The sequence below is a fragment of the Microtus pennsylvanicus genome, chromosome 21 (assembly GCF_037038515.1).
Source record: "Microtus pennsylvanicus isolate mMicPen1 chromosome 21, mMicPen1.hap1, whole genome shotgun sequence".
Taxonomy (NCBI): domain Eukaryota; kingdom Metazoa; phylum Chordata; class Mammalia; order Rodentia; family Cricetidae; genus Microtus; species Microtus pennsylvanicus.
In genome coordinates, this window is record NC_134599.1 from 1586329 (window position 1) to 1606397 (window position 20069).

The window sequence follows — 20069 nt, forward strand, 5'->3', positions numbered from 1 at the left end:
CAGCTTCCTTCCAAGGCCCCTCTCTCAGGTGAGAGGAGGGTTTCTCTCCCTGTGGTCTTTGGGGGCTGGGCCCACTGCTATGAGACTTCTCATGCTACTCTTTCACATCCTGCTTAGAATGACCTGTCCTCAAGCAGGAACATTTCCAGTCCCTCACTCTGTTTAGTCTCCATATTTAAGGTCCCAATGAAGAAAGGTCTCACACTGAGTGAGTCACTCATGTCCTGAATTCAGGTAGTGTTACTCCAAGAGAACAGCCCAGACTCACCCAGACACTTGGGGCTGCATTGAATCCCTCCCCTCCTTGGTGGACTCTGTGTTGTCCTCAGGCAAAGAACACTGTTGTTGCTAAGGCAGGGGTTTACCTGTGACATCACAGAAGCCTCACCTCACTTCATTCTAGGAATCACAAACGGCATCATGGCCTCAGTGACTTCCCAGCTTGGTCCCTCCTGTTCCTTGATCCCAAGCTGTGTCAGGCATCCCTGGAAACACCTAGATTTGTGGTAATAGCTTGAAGTGTTTCACAGAGACACCTCCATGGGAATCACCTACATACATCTTGTTCCTGCCCTCAGGCTTTTCTGAGCAGGAACACAGATGACAATGCTGCATCCTCATCTCAAATGTCTGAACTCACCCTCTGCCTCATCATCTCAGATTCTCCATAGGTATCTTGGTTTATTGCTAGCACTCACCTGCAAGGTGCCATCTTCTGCTCCTTGTCCATGGCCACAAAATTCACTATACCTTCTTACTGCCTTACCTATGTGTACAAGTATTATTTTAGCTTGTGGTAGATTGTGGGTTTATGAGTTGAGTGTTTGCCTACAAGACCAGTGGTCCTTAGTCTCAGAGGGAATAGCATGAAAATATACAGATGAATAATGAATAAACCTAAAGCATGCATGACTCACAATAGAGTGCATTGCAGGGCGACCCAGCTTGAGATGCAGAGAATCTGGGAGCACAAGCTTGCCCTCATCCCATCCTCAGTGGATATTGCACCTGAATAACTGTGCTTCTCAATGATCATTCTGTCCAGTTATGTGTCAAGCCCCTGGGCTCATGCACTTGCAGGTTATGCAGTGTTGGGTGCTGGTTGTGTTAGCCCTTCTCCGACATGGGATTCTTTGTCTCATCTTGTTTCTGCTGGGCAGTAGCTGCAGTCTGTCAATCACCCCAGGTTTTCAGCATTTTTCATCAAGGGGCGCTGGATATAAAACATGACTGACACCCATTACTGGAGATTGCTGGGCACTCATGGCCATGGGGCCATTGTGCATTCTGTGTAGTGATTCAGAATATTGAAAAAATCAGTAGGTAAATGTGAATTGGGTTTGGCCCTTCAGTGCCCTGTCCTCTTCCTTGGCTGCTCCATGGTTGGTTGTGTTTTGCTCTCACACCTGTCCTCTGAACTAGAAGATTTTGTCTGCAGATCCAGGTGATGGGCAGGGCTCAGTTCATTCACTCATGATTTCCAAACAATTTTTTTTTTCAGGAAATGTGAAATACTGCCTTGTGACCTTTATTGAGGCTTTCAAATAATGTTCTCATCATCTCTGGCAAAAGGTAATCCTTGTTATCATTTGATTTTCTTTCTATTTTGTGGAGTAAATGTTCTAACTGGGAAGCATCCAGGAACATGAAAGAAACATGAAAAACTGGAAGTAGTGTGAACTTTCTTCCTTAGTTTTAAGAAGATTCATTCTTCCTTCTGTAACCCCATGGGCCTAACAGGACAGGGCATTACATTTTTGTACTAATGTGTGGCTATTGATGCCTGTCTTTGTGCAGGTGAAGTATCCTTGGCATGGTGACATTAGAGATTCAACTCTGCAGTGTTCTAGTGATCCAAGCAAACTACAAGCAGAGGTTGTCCTTCCTTGTAGGTCTGTACAGTTGCTAAAAGTGTAGGGACAAAGACAATTTTATAGAATGCTTTTTTATTTGTAGAAACTGATTCTTTCATTCTTCTCTCTCTCTCTCTCTCTCTATCTATCTATCTATCTATCTATCTATCTTTCTTTCTGTCTGTCTTTAATAATTTGGGGTGTTTTTTGTTTGCTTGTTTTTCCAAGAATGTTCCATCTTTGAATTTCCTGGAATTAGCTGTGTGGATCATGTTGAACGCTAACTCAGTGTTCCACTTGCCTCTGCCTCCTGATTGATGGGATTAAAGCTCCATGCCTCTGCCACATACCCCCCACTACTCCCCCCTTTTTGACTAGTAGTGTTTGGCTTTACCATAGGATTCTGGGCTCTTTAGTCATTCATGGTTGGTCACACAAACAATGGTTGGTATGGGTTCTATATTGTGGAGTGGACCTCAATTCAGATCAGATATTGGTTGGATTCTCCCACAAATTCTGTGCCCCCATTGTCCTAGCACATTCTGCAGACGCCTTAATGTAAGGTGAAGACTCCATGTGGTCATCAGTTCGAATTCTCCATATCCACTGAGTTATGTGGTGTAGACCTCAGCAATGGGACCTTGCTGTCAGTTTGTAGAGAGTGATGTATTGTCCTGGCAACAGGTTCAGTTGTTTGGGAGAATTTCCATGGTACCCGTTGATGAACAAGTCAATTGAAAAGAAAAAGGTCTAGGTACAGGAAGTCTTGTTTGCTGACAAGGGATGGCCAGTTGGGATTCTGTCTTCTTCTTTATTAGACTTCATGAGGATCACCTGCATATATATGAAGGAGTTTCCCCTGCACTAGTTTTCCATGTCACCTTGAAATGTCCCTCAAATTCAGCTGTCTCTCTCTACATTTTATCCCTCAACCCAATCTACACTGCCCTCCCCACCTGATTCTCTGTTTATCATTTCCCCAGCCCTTAGTTAACCCAAAAATTCTATTTCTCCATCCTAGGGAAATCCATGTGTCCGACCTAATTATTTCTTTGTATATATAAATTCTCTATCTCTATGCATTGTAACTTGGTGTTTGAGTCTTTTAATGACTAACATTCATAATAAGTGAACATATATACTATATTTATTTTTCTGGATCTGTGTACCTCAGTCAGGGTGAATTTTCCTATTTCCATTCCTTTGTCTGCAAATTCACGATGCCATTTTCTTTAAGGGTTGAGTAATGCTCCATTGTGTAACTGTGCCTCATTTCTTTATCCATTGTTCTTTTGACAGACATCTAAGTTGTTTTCCATCTCTCTCTTCGAAGAGAGCAGCAATGAACATTGTTAAGCAAGTGTGTCTCCCAGAAATTGGTACTGTGCCCATTCACTGTGGCATGGAGTCAGCAAGCCTCATCCCGCTGATGGGGCTAGAGTTCAAACTCCCATCCTCTGGGATACCCAGGCTGGTCCCAGGGGAGGGAGACTGAGTCTGCCCACCTACCTTGCACGTATTAGACTCCTGATCAGCCATGGCCCAAATTAATCAGGCTGAGACATCCTGGCCCTTGGGGGCCTCCAGATCTGAAGGCAGTGGGGTTTGAAGAGCAGCGCTCCCAGGGGTGAATTCATATGCTGCCCCACTCTCCCGGTGTCCACGCAGAAATGGAACCCAACTCTTTGTTTGACAGTGGCTAACTACACGTTCCCCTGAAGAATGGTAGAATGAAAAGCCATCTCTCCAGCCCAGGATATACTACATCTTAATGTCAGTTACTATAGAGGTTGAAGCAAGAGGATCGCAAGTTCAAGGCCTGACATAGGTGTGAGCATGGGCTCAGAATTCCTTTCTCATGCGCTGACTTCAGAAAACGAAGTCTAATCAGTGAGAGGGTTAAAGCTGAGTTCAGTCAGGTGTGGCACATGCCTTGAATCCTAGCACTCCAGAGGCAGAGGCTCTGGGAATCAAGGTCATCCAGGACAGCCCAGGCTCGGTAGAGAGACTACATCTGAAAAAACACGAGAACAAAAAAAGTTGAGCTCAGGGTCCCCTCCCCCCAGTCAGCTTCCCCAAACAGCACAGGGCAGATGGTCCTGCTGTACCTGCTTCATTTTACAGATGTGACCAACACAAGGGGAAAGGCCATGCACTCACAGACACCTGCTTACTCCCACCCAGCAATCTCACCTCCCAGTAGCCTCTGCTTGTCTTCAAATCACAGCCTTCCTGCTGATCTCAGGTGGAGAATTCTATCTGAAGATCTTCAGGGATCGCCCCCACCTCAGCAGCTCCTTTGAGTGGAAATACATTGGGGGAAGGGGTGGTACTTTGTCCTGAATCATTGACCACGACCTTGAGGCTGTGTGTCTGAAGCACACGTGATGGGGCAGCTGTGGGCATGCTGAACATGGCACTGCCCCCTGGAGAGCCAAAACTGCTCTCCAGGACCAGCCACCTATATGTACCCAAGCAAGCCTTTCTGCCAGCAATGGAGTAGCTGCCAGATTCCCTGGGCCTGCTGGGTCAGCTTGATCCTGCTATAGACAAGAAAGGGACTTAATGTCATGCAGGGACCTCACTGGTGGGCCACCCCAGCAGAGGCTAGAAGTCATCTTCTGCTTGGGAGAATTCCCTGCAGTGCCACTCCCCTGTGCCGCTGGCCTCGGAGCTTCTGACACCTGAACAGGCACAGCCGCTGACCCTGAGCAGAACTGTAGTTCTCGCTGCCGCTGGCTGCCATGGGCTGCAGGGATCTGGTCTGTAGTGTTCACATCACGAGCGGCTCCAGGAGGGTGTCTCTTGACAGCTACACAGGTTGGATACCACATGTTGTTGGACTAGAAGTCCAAACATCAAGGAGGAGTTGCTCCAGACACCACTCACACAACCACAATTGATGCAAAAGCAAGAGGATTTTTATTCTGTCATGACAGGGCCCTTCAGGTTCGGGATATGAAGGACCTCCAATAGCTGTTACAGCCCATCTTTTAAAGCAAAAATCCACAGACACAAGGGGGGGGGGCGGACCTGAAGGTTGTTTTCCAACTTATTGGATTGGCTTATTCAAAGGGTTACTAGCAGTGATTGGTCTATTCCAGGGCAGGAGAATAGCTGTGTGATCAGGTGCCATTTTCCCAAAAAGTATAGTGGGGACCATTGTCCTGGGGATGTTTGCAGAGAGCCCCACACCCCAACTGTATTGAGAACTGTTTGTTGGCGGAGCCCACCCCACACCCAACTATCTTGAGAGCTATCTGTTAGAGGAACCCGCCCCACATCCCAACTATCTAGAGAACTGTTTGTGGTTTGAATCACAAAAGAAACAATTCAGCTTGCAGAGAGAACACTAGGTGTGTCTACTCCTGACCTCCTGACCTCCTGACTGACTAAGTATCCTGACTAAGTGTCGACTGGTGACCATTGCTGCCCCAGCAAGATCCCATGCCCCTGCCTTCTGCCCCCATCCCAAGCCAAATTCCTCATCCAAGGGCTATAAAAGCTGCTGCCATTACGCTAATAAACGGAGACTTTGACAACAGATCTTGCTTGGCCTCCTTCCTCTTTCCCGCCCATGTCTTTTCAGATAGCGCCTCTTTGGGACCCTGGAATAACTGACCTGCCAGGCGGGTTACAACCCTAGACTAACTGACCCACTGGGCGGTTACAAGCATCGGTGGGCCATCCTGACCTTGTTCCAGTGACTAAATCAATACATCAGGAACTGAGTCAACATCTGTGGGTTGTCTTTGCCTCAATTCCCAGAATGGAGTTATGTTTGAAGATTATTCACAAGGACACAGGAGGATGAGCAGTCCAGCATGTGGGGGGGGGGGGACAGCTGTCATTTCCAAATGCTAAGAGGCTTCAGAAAATGTCTTTAGAGCTGAGAGGCCTCAGTGTGAACACCCCTCATCCAAGCATGGGCGCCTGACTCAGCTCAGCCGGCCAACCCCTGGTTGGTGATGGTTTCCACCAAGAAAGAAGGCAATTCTCTGGTGAACGTGTTTTATACCTCCTCCCAAATATCCCTCTCCACTTTAGAGAAAAACATTTTCAACTGAAAACCACGGTGGAAAAGGAAACCTCCAGGTTCTTCCCTTAAGACGTATCCCAGTTCGTCACACCAAGCTTGGGCGAGACCTCGTGGGGGTCATCAGAGGAGAGAGAGACGTGGCTTCTGTGGTGACCATGTCCCTCATCAGTGGCACGTGACAGAGGAATGTCAAGCCGACATCAGTCTGTCACTCAGTACTGACTGCCCAGGCTTCTCCATTCCAGTTTGATCTTTCAATTCAAAGAGGCCTTGCTTTTTCAACTTGGGCTTTCAAAACTTGTCCCACATCTACCTTTGGACTCTTGTAAATGGCTCCTAAGGTTCAAAGAACTGACCTGTGTTAAGTACACACGCTTCCTTTTAGCAATACTGTATTTTAATTGACTATCAGATCAGCCTTTGGTAATATTTTAGACTCAAATTGTATGATTTCTTAGGATAGTTACAATCTACTGCTATTCATATCAAATTTGGAACTTCTGTTTAATACGTGTTCTTGAAAGTGGCAACAAAAGTATCTATTTCAAAGCAATTACTGTTTCATCCAGGTAGTCATACTCTGACAATTTATTTTATACAGTTTTGTTTAATGACCTGACATTTGAGCTGCCCCCTAATGAAATCCAACGCTGACTAACCTGGATATAACACACAGAACCAGTACTGAAGAGAGCTACCACAGGAGAGTAGCTCTATACAGGGCTCAGCCTGCCCCAGTGTTAGCATCTGGATGGATACACAACCATATTTAACAGAGATACAGAGAAACACAACAGCCTTTGGGTCTAAAACAACAGCCTGGCACTGTGTGACATAACCTCAACCTTGAGTCTGTTGTGGATTTACGTTCTCCAGAGCGTATAGCATTTACAGCTGTTTATGAGTACCGCTAAAAGCTGAGGAGCAAGGTGGCCAGCATGTAAAGAGAAGAAAGCAAGCGTCCTTCTCACTGACCCCTCCCCTACTCCACACCCCCCACTGTGTCTATTGCGCCCCTACCTGAAGGCAGTTGGGGTGTGCCTACGTGGAGTCTCCTCCCCAAAGCAGCACAGCTTCTGTAGTTACAGAGAACGGTGCTGGAGAGCCCACCGCTACTGCATGGTTTCAGTTCTCACAGCAAGCTTCACGGGAGACTTGATTGACTAGTTTCCTGTTGATCCTAACTCAACTGACCTTGCTTTAAAGTGAAGCCAGAGGGCAGGCAAGATGACTCAGGTGCGACCATCTGAGCTCACTCCCTGGGACCCACTTGGTGGAAGAGACAACTCAGCTGAGCTCTGATCTCTACAAGCCTACCATAACACACACACAACTCAAAGTTTTGTTTTAATCAAAACCTGAGTCTGGATGTGGTTTATACACCTTTAGTTCTAACACTGTGAAGGTGGAGGCAGGTGGGTTTCTGAGTCCAGGGTCAGCCTGGTCTACAGAGAGTTTTAATTGCAATGCTGAGTAGGGGCTCTTGGAAGCAAACCTCTCACTCCTCAATAAGACCGCCAAGGGGACAGTGGAAGGGGGGGCATCCTCTCACCCTGTGATTCAATCTTAACCTCCAGTAACTTGAGCATGATTAAAGGCAAACTCACTCTTCCATCATATAAATAAACTGAAAGAAAAAAAACCATATGATCATTTATTTCATTAGATGCTGAAAAAGCATTCGACAAAATTCAACACCCCTTTATGATAAAGGTCTTGGAGAGATTAGGGATACGAGGGTCATACCTAAATATAATAAAAGCTATTTACAGCAAGTCGACAGCCAACATTAAATTAAATGGAGAAAAACTCAAAGCCATCCCACTAAACTCAGGAACACAACAAGGCTGTCCACTCTCTCCTTACCTCTTCAATATAGTGCTTGAACTTCTAGCAATAGCAAAAGGCAAACTCACTCACTTCTATACACACATGTGCAAGGGTTCACATGCATGAACACAAATGTTCGTGTATGTGAGCATACAAGCATGTATGCCTTTGTGTGAGCATGTATGCTCACATGTGTACTATGTGTACATGCATGTGTGTGTTTGCATGTTTCTGTGAGGATGTATGTGAACTGTATGCTCACACATACATATGTGAGCACAGGTACCAGTGTATGCACACACATACGTGTGATCATGCTGGTACAAATATTCAGAAGCTGAGCCGCGTGGTCCTGTTTTCTTTTGTTGAGGCGCCCTCTTGTGACCATGTAAAATGTTGCATCCTGAAAGAACTGGGCAAAGGTTTTGTTTTTCTCTGAGCAGCACTAAAATTCTTGGGTAGAAAGAAAAACTGTCACTAAGCTACACAGACATATGGGACTTTCTCACAGCGTATTTTATTCGTGGCTGGACACCAGGTTTGGAGGTTAAGAGCAGTTACTGTTCTATCAGATTTGGATCTCAGCACCCATGTTAATATGCACTTGGAACCCCAGCTCAGACCTGATGTCCCCCTCTAACCCCTGTGGCCACCTGCACACACAAGCACATGCACACACACACACACACACACACACACACACACACGCATACACACATAAATTTTTTAAAAAATAAAGCAAGGGGCTGGAGAGATGGCTCAGAGGTTAAGAGCACTGGCTGCTCTTCCAGAAGTCCTGAGTTCAACTCCCAGCAACCACATGGTGGCTCACAACCATCTGTAATGAGATCTGGCGCCCTCTTCTGGCATGTGGGCATACATGCAGGCAGAATGTTGTATACATAATAAATAAATCTTTTTTAAAAAATAAATAAATAAAAATATATAAAGCAAGTTTGAGGCAGTCTGAGCAGTACAAAACCCCACCTCAAGAAGGATCCATCCATGAAGAAAGTATGGAATATATACATATTAGAGTACTACTTAGCAGTAAAAAACAAGGACTTCTTGAATTTTGCATGCAAATGGATGGAAATAGAAAACACTATCCTGAGTAAGGTAAGCTAGACCCAAAAAGAGGAACATGGGATGTACTCACTCATATTTGGTTTTTAGCCATAAATAAAGGACATTGAGCCTATAATTAGTGATCCTAGAGAAACTAAACAAGAAGGAGAACCCAAAGAAAAACATATAGGCATCCTCCTGAATATTAACCTTCATCAGGCGAGGAAAGGAGACAGAGACAGAGACCCACATTGTAGCACCGGACAAATCTCAAGGTCCAAATCAGGAGCAGAAGGAGAGAGAGCACGAGCAAGGAACTCAGGACGGCGAGGGGTGCACCCACATGCTGAGGCAATGGGGATGTTCTATTGGGAACTCACCAAGGCCAGCTGGCCTGGGTCTGAAAAAGCCTGGGATAAAACCAGACTCGCTGAACATAGCGGACAATGAGGAATACTGAGAACTCAAGAACAATGGCAATGGGTTTTTGATCCCACTGCCCGTACTGGCTTTGGGGGAGCCTAGGCAGTTTGGATGCTCACCTTACTAGACCTGGATGGAGGTGGGTGGTCCTTGGACTTCCCACAGGGTAGGTAACCCTGATTGCTCTTTGGGCTGATGAGGGAGGGGGACTTGATTGGGGGAGGGGGAGGGAAATGGGAGGCGGTGGCGGGGAAGAGACAGAAATCTTTAATAAATAAATAAATAAAAAGAAGGATCCATCCAGGGCTAGCACCAGTGAGCTAGCTCAGCAGTTAAAGACCCTTGCCACACAGCCTAACAACCCGAGTTTGATCCCCAGAACGCACATGAAGGTAGGAGAGAACCTCCTCGACAAGGTTGTCCCTCTGACTGTCACATGTGCGCTGTGGCATGAGTGTGCCCCATAAACACATCACACACGATATTAAATAATCAATGTGCTTATGTAGTGGCACTTAGGGACTAAGACACGGAAGACACACATGCTCTCAGCAGACGGCAGCATGCTTACGGCACGCAGTCCGTGCCTTGTATCTTAGGCTGCAGCGACACTAGGCCTCAGACTTGCAAGTCACACCTATTCTCTCAAAGTTTAAGCTCTGGTGACAATCTCAGGAGGCTCCAGGTGGCCTGGTTCCTGTCACACACACACACACACACACACACACACACACACACACACATTCTGCTGCGGTCTTCAGATAGCTGTTTATCTCAACCCCACCCCTTTCTCTTACACCTAGCCACCTAGCACTGACCCCAAAGTCTACCCTAAAGCAAACAAAAGCTTGTCTAGACCTCTGACTATTTGCAAAGGCTGGGGTCCCCATAGGGTCACATCCAGGGGCCGCAGGGTGTGTAGTTTCTCAAGAGCCATTTTGAATCTGCAGAAACCAGAACACCTCAGGGAGGGGCAGAGCTTGAGAGCAGTCTGTCATAAGGAAGAGTGCTCAAGAACACGACACGCTGGCTGCGGGGCTCCAGAACACAACCATGGCACTATGCTCGGCACTATGCCTGTCCTTATGTGCGGTGGTCTTCTCCTGGCTCTGCTCCTACCTCTCAGATCTTTGGGGCCTGACTGTATGGTGGGTAGCAGATAGCAGCACAAACAAGATGCAGAAGCAGGCCGCCCTCCCTCGCACCAGCTCCTGGTCTCAGGGATAAAGGACAGAAAAGGAAACCTCTCCAGGGAGGTCCATGCTCCAGAGCCAGCCATGCCTTCCTAAGTCAAAGAGCTGGTGGGGGAGGGCCAAGGCTCTGTGGCCTGGTGATCCAGCCTGCTGAAGACTCACACACAGTATCTTCTCCTAAGAGGAGGCCACAGGCTCTAGCCATCCGCAAAAAGGGGGTCATGCCAGGATCCACACCTGCAGGTGCTGGGAACATGGCTGTCACTGGACTCTATGGGAAGACCCTCGCTAAAGGAACAGACGGTGTCTGGGCAGAGAGAACTAGCTAAGTTGTGTCCCCAGTTGCCTGCTGCCCACCCGGTATGAATGGTGCTGTGGGTTTCCACAAAACCACAAACAGTACAGGGCTGGGATATACTAATCCCTCATGTCTGTCTGCAGAGCCCAGGGACCTGTCATCTTGGAGTACAAGTACCAACTTGGTGCTCCCTCGGGGTTCAGACAGGATACTTACAGCACATGAAACTGGCTAAAGGGATCTGAGGGTGAACGAATCAGCTCACACACGACTTCTTCTCGTGTCTCTTCATCCCAGAGGGTTTACAGTTTATATACCCACAAAGACACAATCAGCAATTCTCTGGCAATAGCAAGGATACCAGGCACGCATTTTTCCGGGCTGTGAAGACAGATAAGGCTGACGAAGTGGGAACCTGTTATCTTACTTATGTCTCAGAGGGGGCGTGGCTGTGAAGCACCCAGGCAAGCCTGAAGGGTGAACAGAGTTAGTGGCTATGATTCCCAAGAGAGGGGAGAGGGAGTTTGGGAGTTGGTGTAACTGACAGATGTAGAAAAGGAAGGAAAATGTGGCAGTGCTGTGCACGGTCTGAGCACTTCTGCTCCATGACGGCTTGTGGTAACCATGCAGCCTGTGGTAACCATGGTAACCAGCATACACTGCGGGAGGAAGGTGGGTGGCGTTTGGTCTGCATTAGTATTTTCCTCAACTGTTAGCTGATTAAAGGGAACCTCTCAGTCCTAGAGATAACATCTAAGGTGGCTAGGTCAAAGAGGAAAGTGTGGGAGTGGAAAGTCTGGAGCCTGGCATTTCCAGCCTCCAGGCCAAGCGGTGGCTTTGCTCCCGTTGACACCCATGTGGAGAGAATGTCTTTTCTCCAGTGCCTTTGGAGAATTCGAGGCACCCAGTATATATTTTATATATCAAGATTATACGGCCAAATGAAAAGTCATCCAGTATGACAGCACATGAGGGAGGTATGCCCAATAATCGATCAATACACTGCTGGGGGTTTAAGGGTGAATCCCACCATGGAAGAGGAGAGCGCCATGGCTTCACAAGGGCTTTACAGAAGTGACAGTGACTATTCGAAAGGTAGGAATTCCCAAAGCTCTGCAAAGCTGAGTTTCCTCCACTGGAATGGGTGCTTTCCATGGGTCAGTCTAGATGTATCCTCACCACATGGTGCTGTGGACCGCACCACGTACGCCCTCCAGCATCCCCAGTCAGGAGCCTCCCTGAGACAGTGGCTCCGTGGCCCTGGCCTTGATACCCAGTAACCAGCAAGAGCAGAAGCATGCAGAAGCATGAGAGCGCCACAACGCACACCCACATGCTTCCCTGGAGGAGTACCCTTCCCTCACAACTGCAGCCGCCACTGATTGTCAGCCTGGGTTGGAGGCAGCACTCTCCATTGAGATGAAAGATGTCAGGCACTCCTGAGGGAGGTGATGCCACCCACCTGCCTAGAAAAAGCTCCACAGACACTGTCCAAGGCAGCATAGGGAGGCCACTGCCATAGGCTCAAGCCTCTTCTCAACCTGGGGCCTCTGGGGAAGGAGATAGCTTGTCCACGTGGAGCCTGCTATATTTGACATAACCTAGAGTGACCAACACTGGGCTGACTCTCAGACAGGGTGGCACCATCCTGGGTGAGTCAGTTGACAGGGATATCGCAGGGGCAGCAGCTAGTCACAGACCCAGACTCACACAGGACATTCTCGGCATCATCTCTAGGGCAGAATACCGGAAAGGGGAAATCTCCACCAGTGGTAAGAGCTGTTCCAGACCTAGATCAGAGGCTACCAGATGACTCCCATTGCCAGGTAGGACACACACCAGTGAAGACCCTTGAGGAGGGGTGCAGGCAGGGACTGAATAGAAAAGTCAGTGGAACAAACTAGGTCCCCTCCCAAATGATCTGCAAAGTAAAACCGTGTTCAAGCTATACATTACAACTTCTCTTTGGTGTGTGTGGGGGGGGGAGCTGGGGCAGGAAGGGTGTGTCCTACTAAGTAGCCCTTACTGGCCTGGAACTATCCATGTAGACCAGGTTGGTCTCAAGCTCAGACTTCAGCCTGCTCTGCAGTGTTGCTGAAACACTGGGTAATAACTGGAGAGCCTTTCCAGAGAAGAGCATCACTTCCCAGGCTTCTCTAGCTGCCCTACAGCTGTGATCCAGACCTTGGGCCTTCACTGTGCTCAAATGACTATATTCACTCAGAGGGTGGGCTCTGAAGCCCATCACCAAAGACGGAAGGGACCGGACAGTACCAGGCAGGCCCGGAAGACCAGAGACAAGCCCACACACAGTGTTGCTTGAGATGCGCAGGCGTTTGCCAAGCAGCATGGGTGTACCGCACTTGTTACCTCTCTAGAAGGATCCTGCACTGACACACCAAGAGGCAGTGATCAGCCTGGACTGACTGACACATTGCAAACTTCTGAACACCTAGGGCTGACTGTGCAGCGCCCCAACCCGGGTGTGGACAACAGCCCTAGCCTTTCTCTGGGTCTCCTCACCTAAGCACAGGCTGGCGCACAGTGGGCCCTGCAAGGGCGCTGGCTCCTCCCTTTTGGCTGTCCCACTGCAGCAGCACTGCCCTTGGACTTGAGCTCCTCTGGAAAGCCAGGCTACCTAAATACAGGCAGACTCAACACATGCATGAACACTGTGTGCCTACTGGCTACAGGCCTGTGCCTCGCCTTAAAGGAGCGACCATGACGTCAACAGGCGGGCTTACCTGAAGTGGTCTCTCACATGTGCATCCTAGCACCTCCCCTTCGATACTGGAGACTTGAGCAATACATTGTTACAGTCACCTCTCCTCCAGGCTTCCAGCATGCTCACTCAGGCTGCTGGTGTCCATAGAGCCACACTCACAACTGTTCTTTGTATGGGACACACACATCCTCTGCCCCAAACATGTCACTTTATCTTCCATAATCAGAAATGTGGGGGCTGGTGAGATAGCTCAATGGGTAAAAACAGTATTTGCCATCAAGTCTGACCACCTACGGAAGGAGGGGACCAGCTCCCACAGCGGTCCTCTGACTTCCTCTGCCAAATGCACCACAGCGCGCCCTTGCACACACACAAAGTAAAAATATATAAAACTGTGTATAAAAAAACATGCAAGATCTGCTTTTATTCTTCATAGTAACAGTTCAACTTGTAGGCAAGGAATGACCACACGGGAGCTGGACTCAGTGGTGTTTACATTTTATTTACGTTGGTAGCACTAAAATACATTATGCCTTGTGGGTCACATTTCCACAGCACACATTAATACCAATTCACACTCCATGGTAACTGCCCACACCACCTCCCACTGAAACCAAGCAAACACAGCAAACACTTCACAGCCATCCCCTCAAACCTCAGGTGACTCTGCCCCAGGCTCCTAGCTACGGCAGTGCCTACAACTCACAAAACTCCCCCTTTCCACGCTGCTAGACCCAAGTGCTGGCATCTCAAGTCCACCAACTTTTAATGACGCCCTCTCTTCCAAGAAGACAAAGTCCAAGCAACAGATCCTCACGGCCGAAAGGAAGGAACACATCCCCAAGAGGCACGTGTAGTCCAGAAATGAGACGGCGTCGGAACCACCTGGTGCTCACAGTGCAAACGGCAGGTTAGGGGGCGGCGTGGCGTGGATTTGTGACAGGACGATGTGAAGGGGCAGTGTTTGCAATCTGAAGAACTGAGGTCAAGCTTCTTGCTCAGTGGCTGATCTTTCTGCATGCACCTGTGTGGCTGTGTAAAGAGCCAGCGGCACTGACCTACGAGAGCTAGAAATGGTATTGCTAGGCAACGCCTGTTGACTGAAGGGCAACTATTTCTCCAAGAAGAAAAGATGAGATTTCCTAAAAACTAAACTACATTTGGTGTCAGTTTTTGACTACCTGGAGAAGATTAAGAGTTGATTGAACAATAAGTACAAGGAAAGACTGTATCTGAAGTGGCTAGTGATGGCCTATGTTGCCAGAGTACTGAATCAAGCACCCTAAAACCCATGGCTCAAGGCGCAGCTTACATTACCTGTTAAGTTTCGCTGTACTAAAAACTGCCCACTGTACCGCCACCAGGAGACAGTCATGAACACATACCCAGCTCCCTACTGGGCCCTACTGGACTCCTACAGCTACAAACACCTCGGTGCACAGAGCAGGGCTCGGACTGCTGAAAAGAATGAGGCAGATCCTTACAACTCAAGAGGAAAATGCTACGGATTTAGTGCTGGGGAAAAGCAGAGTTACAAGGCTGAGGATGTGTCACAAGCTTACACTATGCGGGCCACCCGAGATTGTCACCTCCATCTCCAACACCCCTGATCCTACCGATCCGTGGGCACATGTCCATAATCCTGCTAAGCGAAGCGGCACCGAAAGGATGCCGCTGCCGTGCGCACCACACATGAGAGCGGCTGCAGCGGCTGCAGCGGCTGCCGCCAAGTTCAGCCTAGTGGTTCCCTTTGGTCGGCTTCTTCTTCTTCGAGTCCTCTTTCTGCTTCTGCTTCTTCCTCTTGCCACCTTCCTTGAGCCCTAAGGAAACATGGCTTGTGAAACACTGCACACCAACAACTGCTTCCCCATGAGGCGCGTCACTCACTAGACACTTCCCCACGGACAGTCATTCATGCTGTCCACATGAAAACGCCAACTGTTTGGAATAGCAGGCTCAAGACCGTCCGTGTTACTCACAGAACATGACCGCCACACAGTGTGCTACTCACAGCAAGCATCCTGCATTTACCCAGCAGCCCAGTCACAGAGCCAGCTCTGTGCAACAGGCTCCATCTCAGTCCTTAGAAGCCCTGCCAAGGCCCTACCTGCAAACGCACAGCCCTGTCACCTACTCTGCCAGGTCCACAGAGACCTTCCACGGCTCCCTCTGCAATGGACAGCCCACTCTCCCTGGAACACCACTGTTGTTTTTCCTGTCATTAAAGCACAACCTTACCAACCAAGGCCACAGGAGATGGATGGAGGCTCAGTCTCTGGACATTTCCAATGAGCCAGAAATGAACGGCCTTGCCTTCAGTCCTGCAGAAGCTCTTAGACCCTGGCCACAGTGAAGCAGGTAGAATGTGGCCCTCATGCTGAGGAAGACCCACAAGAAATCTCAGATCCCCAACTTCTAGAACAGGCCCAATGACACCTCAAAATTCCCACAGTGAGATCCACCAAAATCCTAGCACATGCATTAGTTTGGCAGGCGGTGGCGAAAAGATGCAGGCCAGCAGCAGAGTTAGATGCAAGGTCCAGCTCTCTGAATTACAAGTCGTGCCCTGTGAAGAGGTCTGCACTCCACACCACTACACAGGGCAGGGTCAAGTTCAGCAAGAAGGAAGCATAGGTCTACTCCTTCATACATGATTTTCCTCATGCTGGATAATTGCCATTTTTAATGGACATGTGTTCTTCACAGTCCACAGACCAATGCTGTGTACGGAATACACAAATGAAAAATGCCACTAATCCTTTCTCCAACAAGTTCAGCAGAACAAATTTTAAAGGTCACAGAATAGCCCACAAAGAAGAAAAAAGAAAAAAGTCAACATAACACATACTAAATCCAAGGCTCAGGGATACAGAGTTTACCTAGCACATGGACAATTTAGTTTCTCACACACACACACACACACTTAAAGCCATGAAACTCCTGGGGGACTGACACGCCAGGTTGGCCTGAATTGCAAAGTCCTTCTTTATGAAGACACCTCAGTGAAAATCGCTTTCATTGAGGAAACTCCCCATCCTGATGCCAACCGGCCTGGCTCATCTAGACTGTACCTGACAGCTCTCTGGCCGACGTCCAATGGGAGCTGCCACTGGGAAATTCTGCACAAAGTTTCAAACTTGCCCAAGACTTATAAAACCAGGCAAAAACAACAGTAACAGCAAAACCACTGAAGGCTACACAGGCAGGAAGCCTGGCCCAGATCATCTTAGTTCTTCAACATGGCTCTCAGAATGTTAATAGGAAAGGTCTGGTCTTACTCCTCCTGATCCCAACAGCAGCAGAGCACCAGACTTTGCAAAGCTTTCTGTGTTGCCTGGAGGACAGCGGCTTGCAGTACAGAGCAAGCGATGCTGCCCAAAGGTCACGGCTTTGTCGCTGTGGAAACCAGAAACCACTTTTGAACCGTAGCTAAGTTTCTAATGTCCTTCACGACGGGTTTGTTTTCACTTTGTTGATAACCCAAGTTCTCGTGTAGCTCAGGTGGCAATTTGGAGAACCCCACTTCAAAATGAGTCATCATTTCTGAGTGAGAAGGTAAGTGAAGGGGCTGCTCACGCTTTCCTATAGAAGGCAAGAGAAGGGCTGCTCATGCTTTTCTATATGAAAGCATGGTTCCTTAAAAACATAGGGAGCAAAGGGACAGAGAAGAGGGAGCTACACCCAGAGCCATATGCTGGAAGATACTTCTGACTCCAGACTCGGGGAGGTACAAGACGATCACCTCATTCACAGCTTTTCCAGACTCTCAGTTCACACACATACACAGAAGAGGTCTGGATCAGTACTGACCAAGCAACAAGGGGAGAGTGATTTGCTGTTCTTATTACTCAACTCTACTGTCTCCAGATTCTTCGGCCTTGGCTGATCACTTTTTGCTTAACAGGCGTGGCCCAGGGCTGCAGTCACACTTCCTGTCCAGATCCCGTGGTGGGAGGCCTGCGCATCTGTAAATAAGTTCTGCAGGCAGGCCTGTCCCTATGCACCTTCTAGAAACCAGGAGATTGACTCATGGGTCAGCCTTATGATGCCTTCACAAATGAACATGAAGGGGATTGGGGAAGTGAGGGGGTAAAATCTACAAGTCTGCTGCTTTGACCTCCTGGGAGCACTGGGAGTAGACACTGGGAGGTGTCCATAGCCACTGAGGCACACGAAAGCTCCCTATGCGGTCAGGTAGCCCTGCCCATCTGTCACTCAGTTGCACAAAGCTCGTGTCCCAGTCAGCCACCCATCTGTTTTTGCTAGCATCTCCCCACAGCAGGGTAACTATATGCTTGCTGCCCAATTCCAGCAATGCCTTACCCATTGAGGACTCTACCCTAGAGGGCTCTCTGCATTCTCCTCTGAGGAGAACCTAAAGGGATTTGGGGGCTTGACTTTAATACAAAGTTCTGGGAAACAAAAGAATTGACCGTTCCCTGTGTCCTACTTGGAGCACTTTGCAACACAATCAGACATGGACAACCAAGCCACATCTCTGCAGTCTGGCCTGCTGAGTTTGTGCAGCCACAGGCACAAGCTTGTCTCACTTCTGGGCAATAAAACTACACTGATAGGGGGCTTGGGCCTTACTGGGAAAGCTCTATGTGTACATGCTGACCATCCAGAATGTTCTACAGGAAATGCTCCTGAAGATGTACAAGCAGCTGGCTGAGGGTAGAGCTGGGCAGTGGCAGTGGACGATCCCATCATGAGCACTGAGGGAGCAGCCAGGCCTCCACCTTCACCAGTGGCTCACCTGAGAGCACTCTACTGGGAACCTGGCTGTATCTTTTCTTCTGCAAAATGAAGCTAACATAAGTGTGCAAGTGGCCTTGGGCAAATCAGGTTAAGTGACAAATCTCAAGATCTAGTATCAAAATTATAAAAAGGAGCCACTGGGGACAGAAGCAGCACCGGGCATTTCCTCAGCAGTCAACTAAACCCAGACAACATACTCCATACACATCAGAATACTGGGACCCCCGTTTTAATCATGGGGTTGGCTTTGAACCACGGAGCTAGGCTGTCCATAGAGCAGCTGTGGGAGGTGAGCTGGGTGCAGGGATCTCCTCTGCCCCTGCTCAGCAGGACTGGCACCTTCCCCCAGCTCCCCAAGCCTGCTCAGGTCAGAATGCAGCAACATAGGCCTGCTTGCTGTTTTCGCTGTCCTGGGTCTGGGGGCAAACCACTTTGGGGGTGCTCCACACCAGCTCCCTTCTGCACACCTGCTGAGGTCACGGGGGCATCCAAGTTGCCAGGAACCCGCTGCCTGTCCTGTTCTTCATCTTCCCAGTTGTTTTTAGACACAAGTTTGGCCGTCGGGGCAGGCCTGGGTGGCTTCTGTGTGCGGGTGCTGATAGAAGGGGCCGGAGTCGGGGCTGGAGCCGGGGCTGGAGCTGGGGCCGGGGGCCGGGCTGGGGAGAGGGCCCGGACTGTTGCTGGGGCCGGGCCAGGGGCCCGGACTGTTGCTGGGGCCGGGCCAGGGGCCCGGACTGTTGCTGGGGCCGGGCCAGGGGCCCGGACTGTTGCTGGGGCCGGGCCAGGGGCCAGAGCTGGTATCTGCTGGCCTCTCCGCTGGCATTCTTCTGCAAAGGCGTTCTCGTCGGCCACACCTGAAAGCACAGCACACCAGGGAGAGCTGTGAGCTGCAACCCTCCCTTGGGAACAAAAGACTTCACCCACCTTCTCTTCCCCCAAAGATGGCTCCAATCTCTAGCGTCACCATATTCTATAAGAACAGAAACTGTCCGTGCTCACCACTGCACTGCTGGGCCTGAACGTTCTCTTCCCAGATGGGGATATAAAGCAATCCCCGAGAAACTGACTGTCCTGACTCTGCTGCAATGCCATCATCTAGCTAGATTCTGAGTGCACGATCAAGGCACCAGGTCTGGCATACTGCTTAAGATGGTTCTTGCCAATCGGACAATGCAGCCCCGCAGGAAGGCACCAGATCCAGCCCTGGCATATCCATAGGCCAGCACCGAGGACGCATCACCTCTGCACAAGCATGGAGTGGCTTAGGAGGGGACTGCAGAAGCCACGGACACTCTCTGCCCACCATGCCTGCAGGGTAGAGCCAGGCCCCAGGCAATCTCCCAGAGAGCTCCCAGCCAGGTCTGTAGCACAGTTCATCACACACACCCCCAACACTCTCCCATCATCACTGAGAAGGCTGCTCTCTCTGGAGAAACAGAAAAGGGGTTCTGAAGGTTTTACACACTAGATGAATACTGAAAATAAAACAAGAAAGCAACAATTAAAGGACTAACTTTGATCCCCTGCAACTTTGAATTGTTACAATTTGTACCAACCCTAAAGCTGAAGGCAGTGAGTGGCTCTCTCGACACTCAGCTGCCAGGAGGGCGAACCTTTACTCTCTCAGTCTGTCAACTCAGCCAGAGACCTGCAGGAGTCCCCTTCCTTTGGTAGCAAACCACGACAGGCACTGCCACCCTCCTTTTGGCACTGGGAGGCACTTGCTCAAGGAAATCTGTAAAGTATTGTAGATCGGTTCTCATTTGGACGCCTCCCATGAACCCAGGCTCTGCTGGAGCCAGACACGTGGAGAAGGGTAACAGAGAACCCGCCTATCTCCCCACTGTGTGGAGACAGCAGCCCTACACAGAATGAAACA

At 49.2% G+C, this 20069-nt stretch overlaps 1 protein-coding gene across 4 annotated transcripts in view; it reads right to left on the reverse strand.

Annotated features, from left to right (window-relative positions):
- Positions 1–13906: 13906 nt before the first annotated feature.
- Dnajb6 (DnaJ heat shock protein family (Hsp40) member B6) overlaps positions 13907–20069 on the reverse strand; it is a 53593-nt gene continuing 47430 nt past the window's right edge. For 2 of the 4 annotated variants that reach the window (XM_075955310.1, XM_075955309.1), the window contains exon 9: positions 15256–19044. In XM_075955310.1, the coding sequence (XP_075811425.1) occupies positions 18554–19044 (491 nt within the window). In that variant the 3' untranslated portion in view covers positions 15256–18553. The other 2 variants (XM_075955311.1, XM_075955312.1) reach the window with 2 other exon arrangements.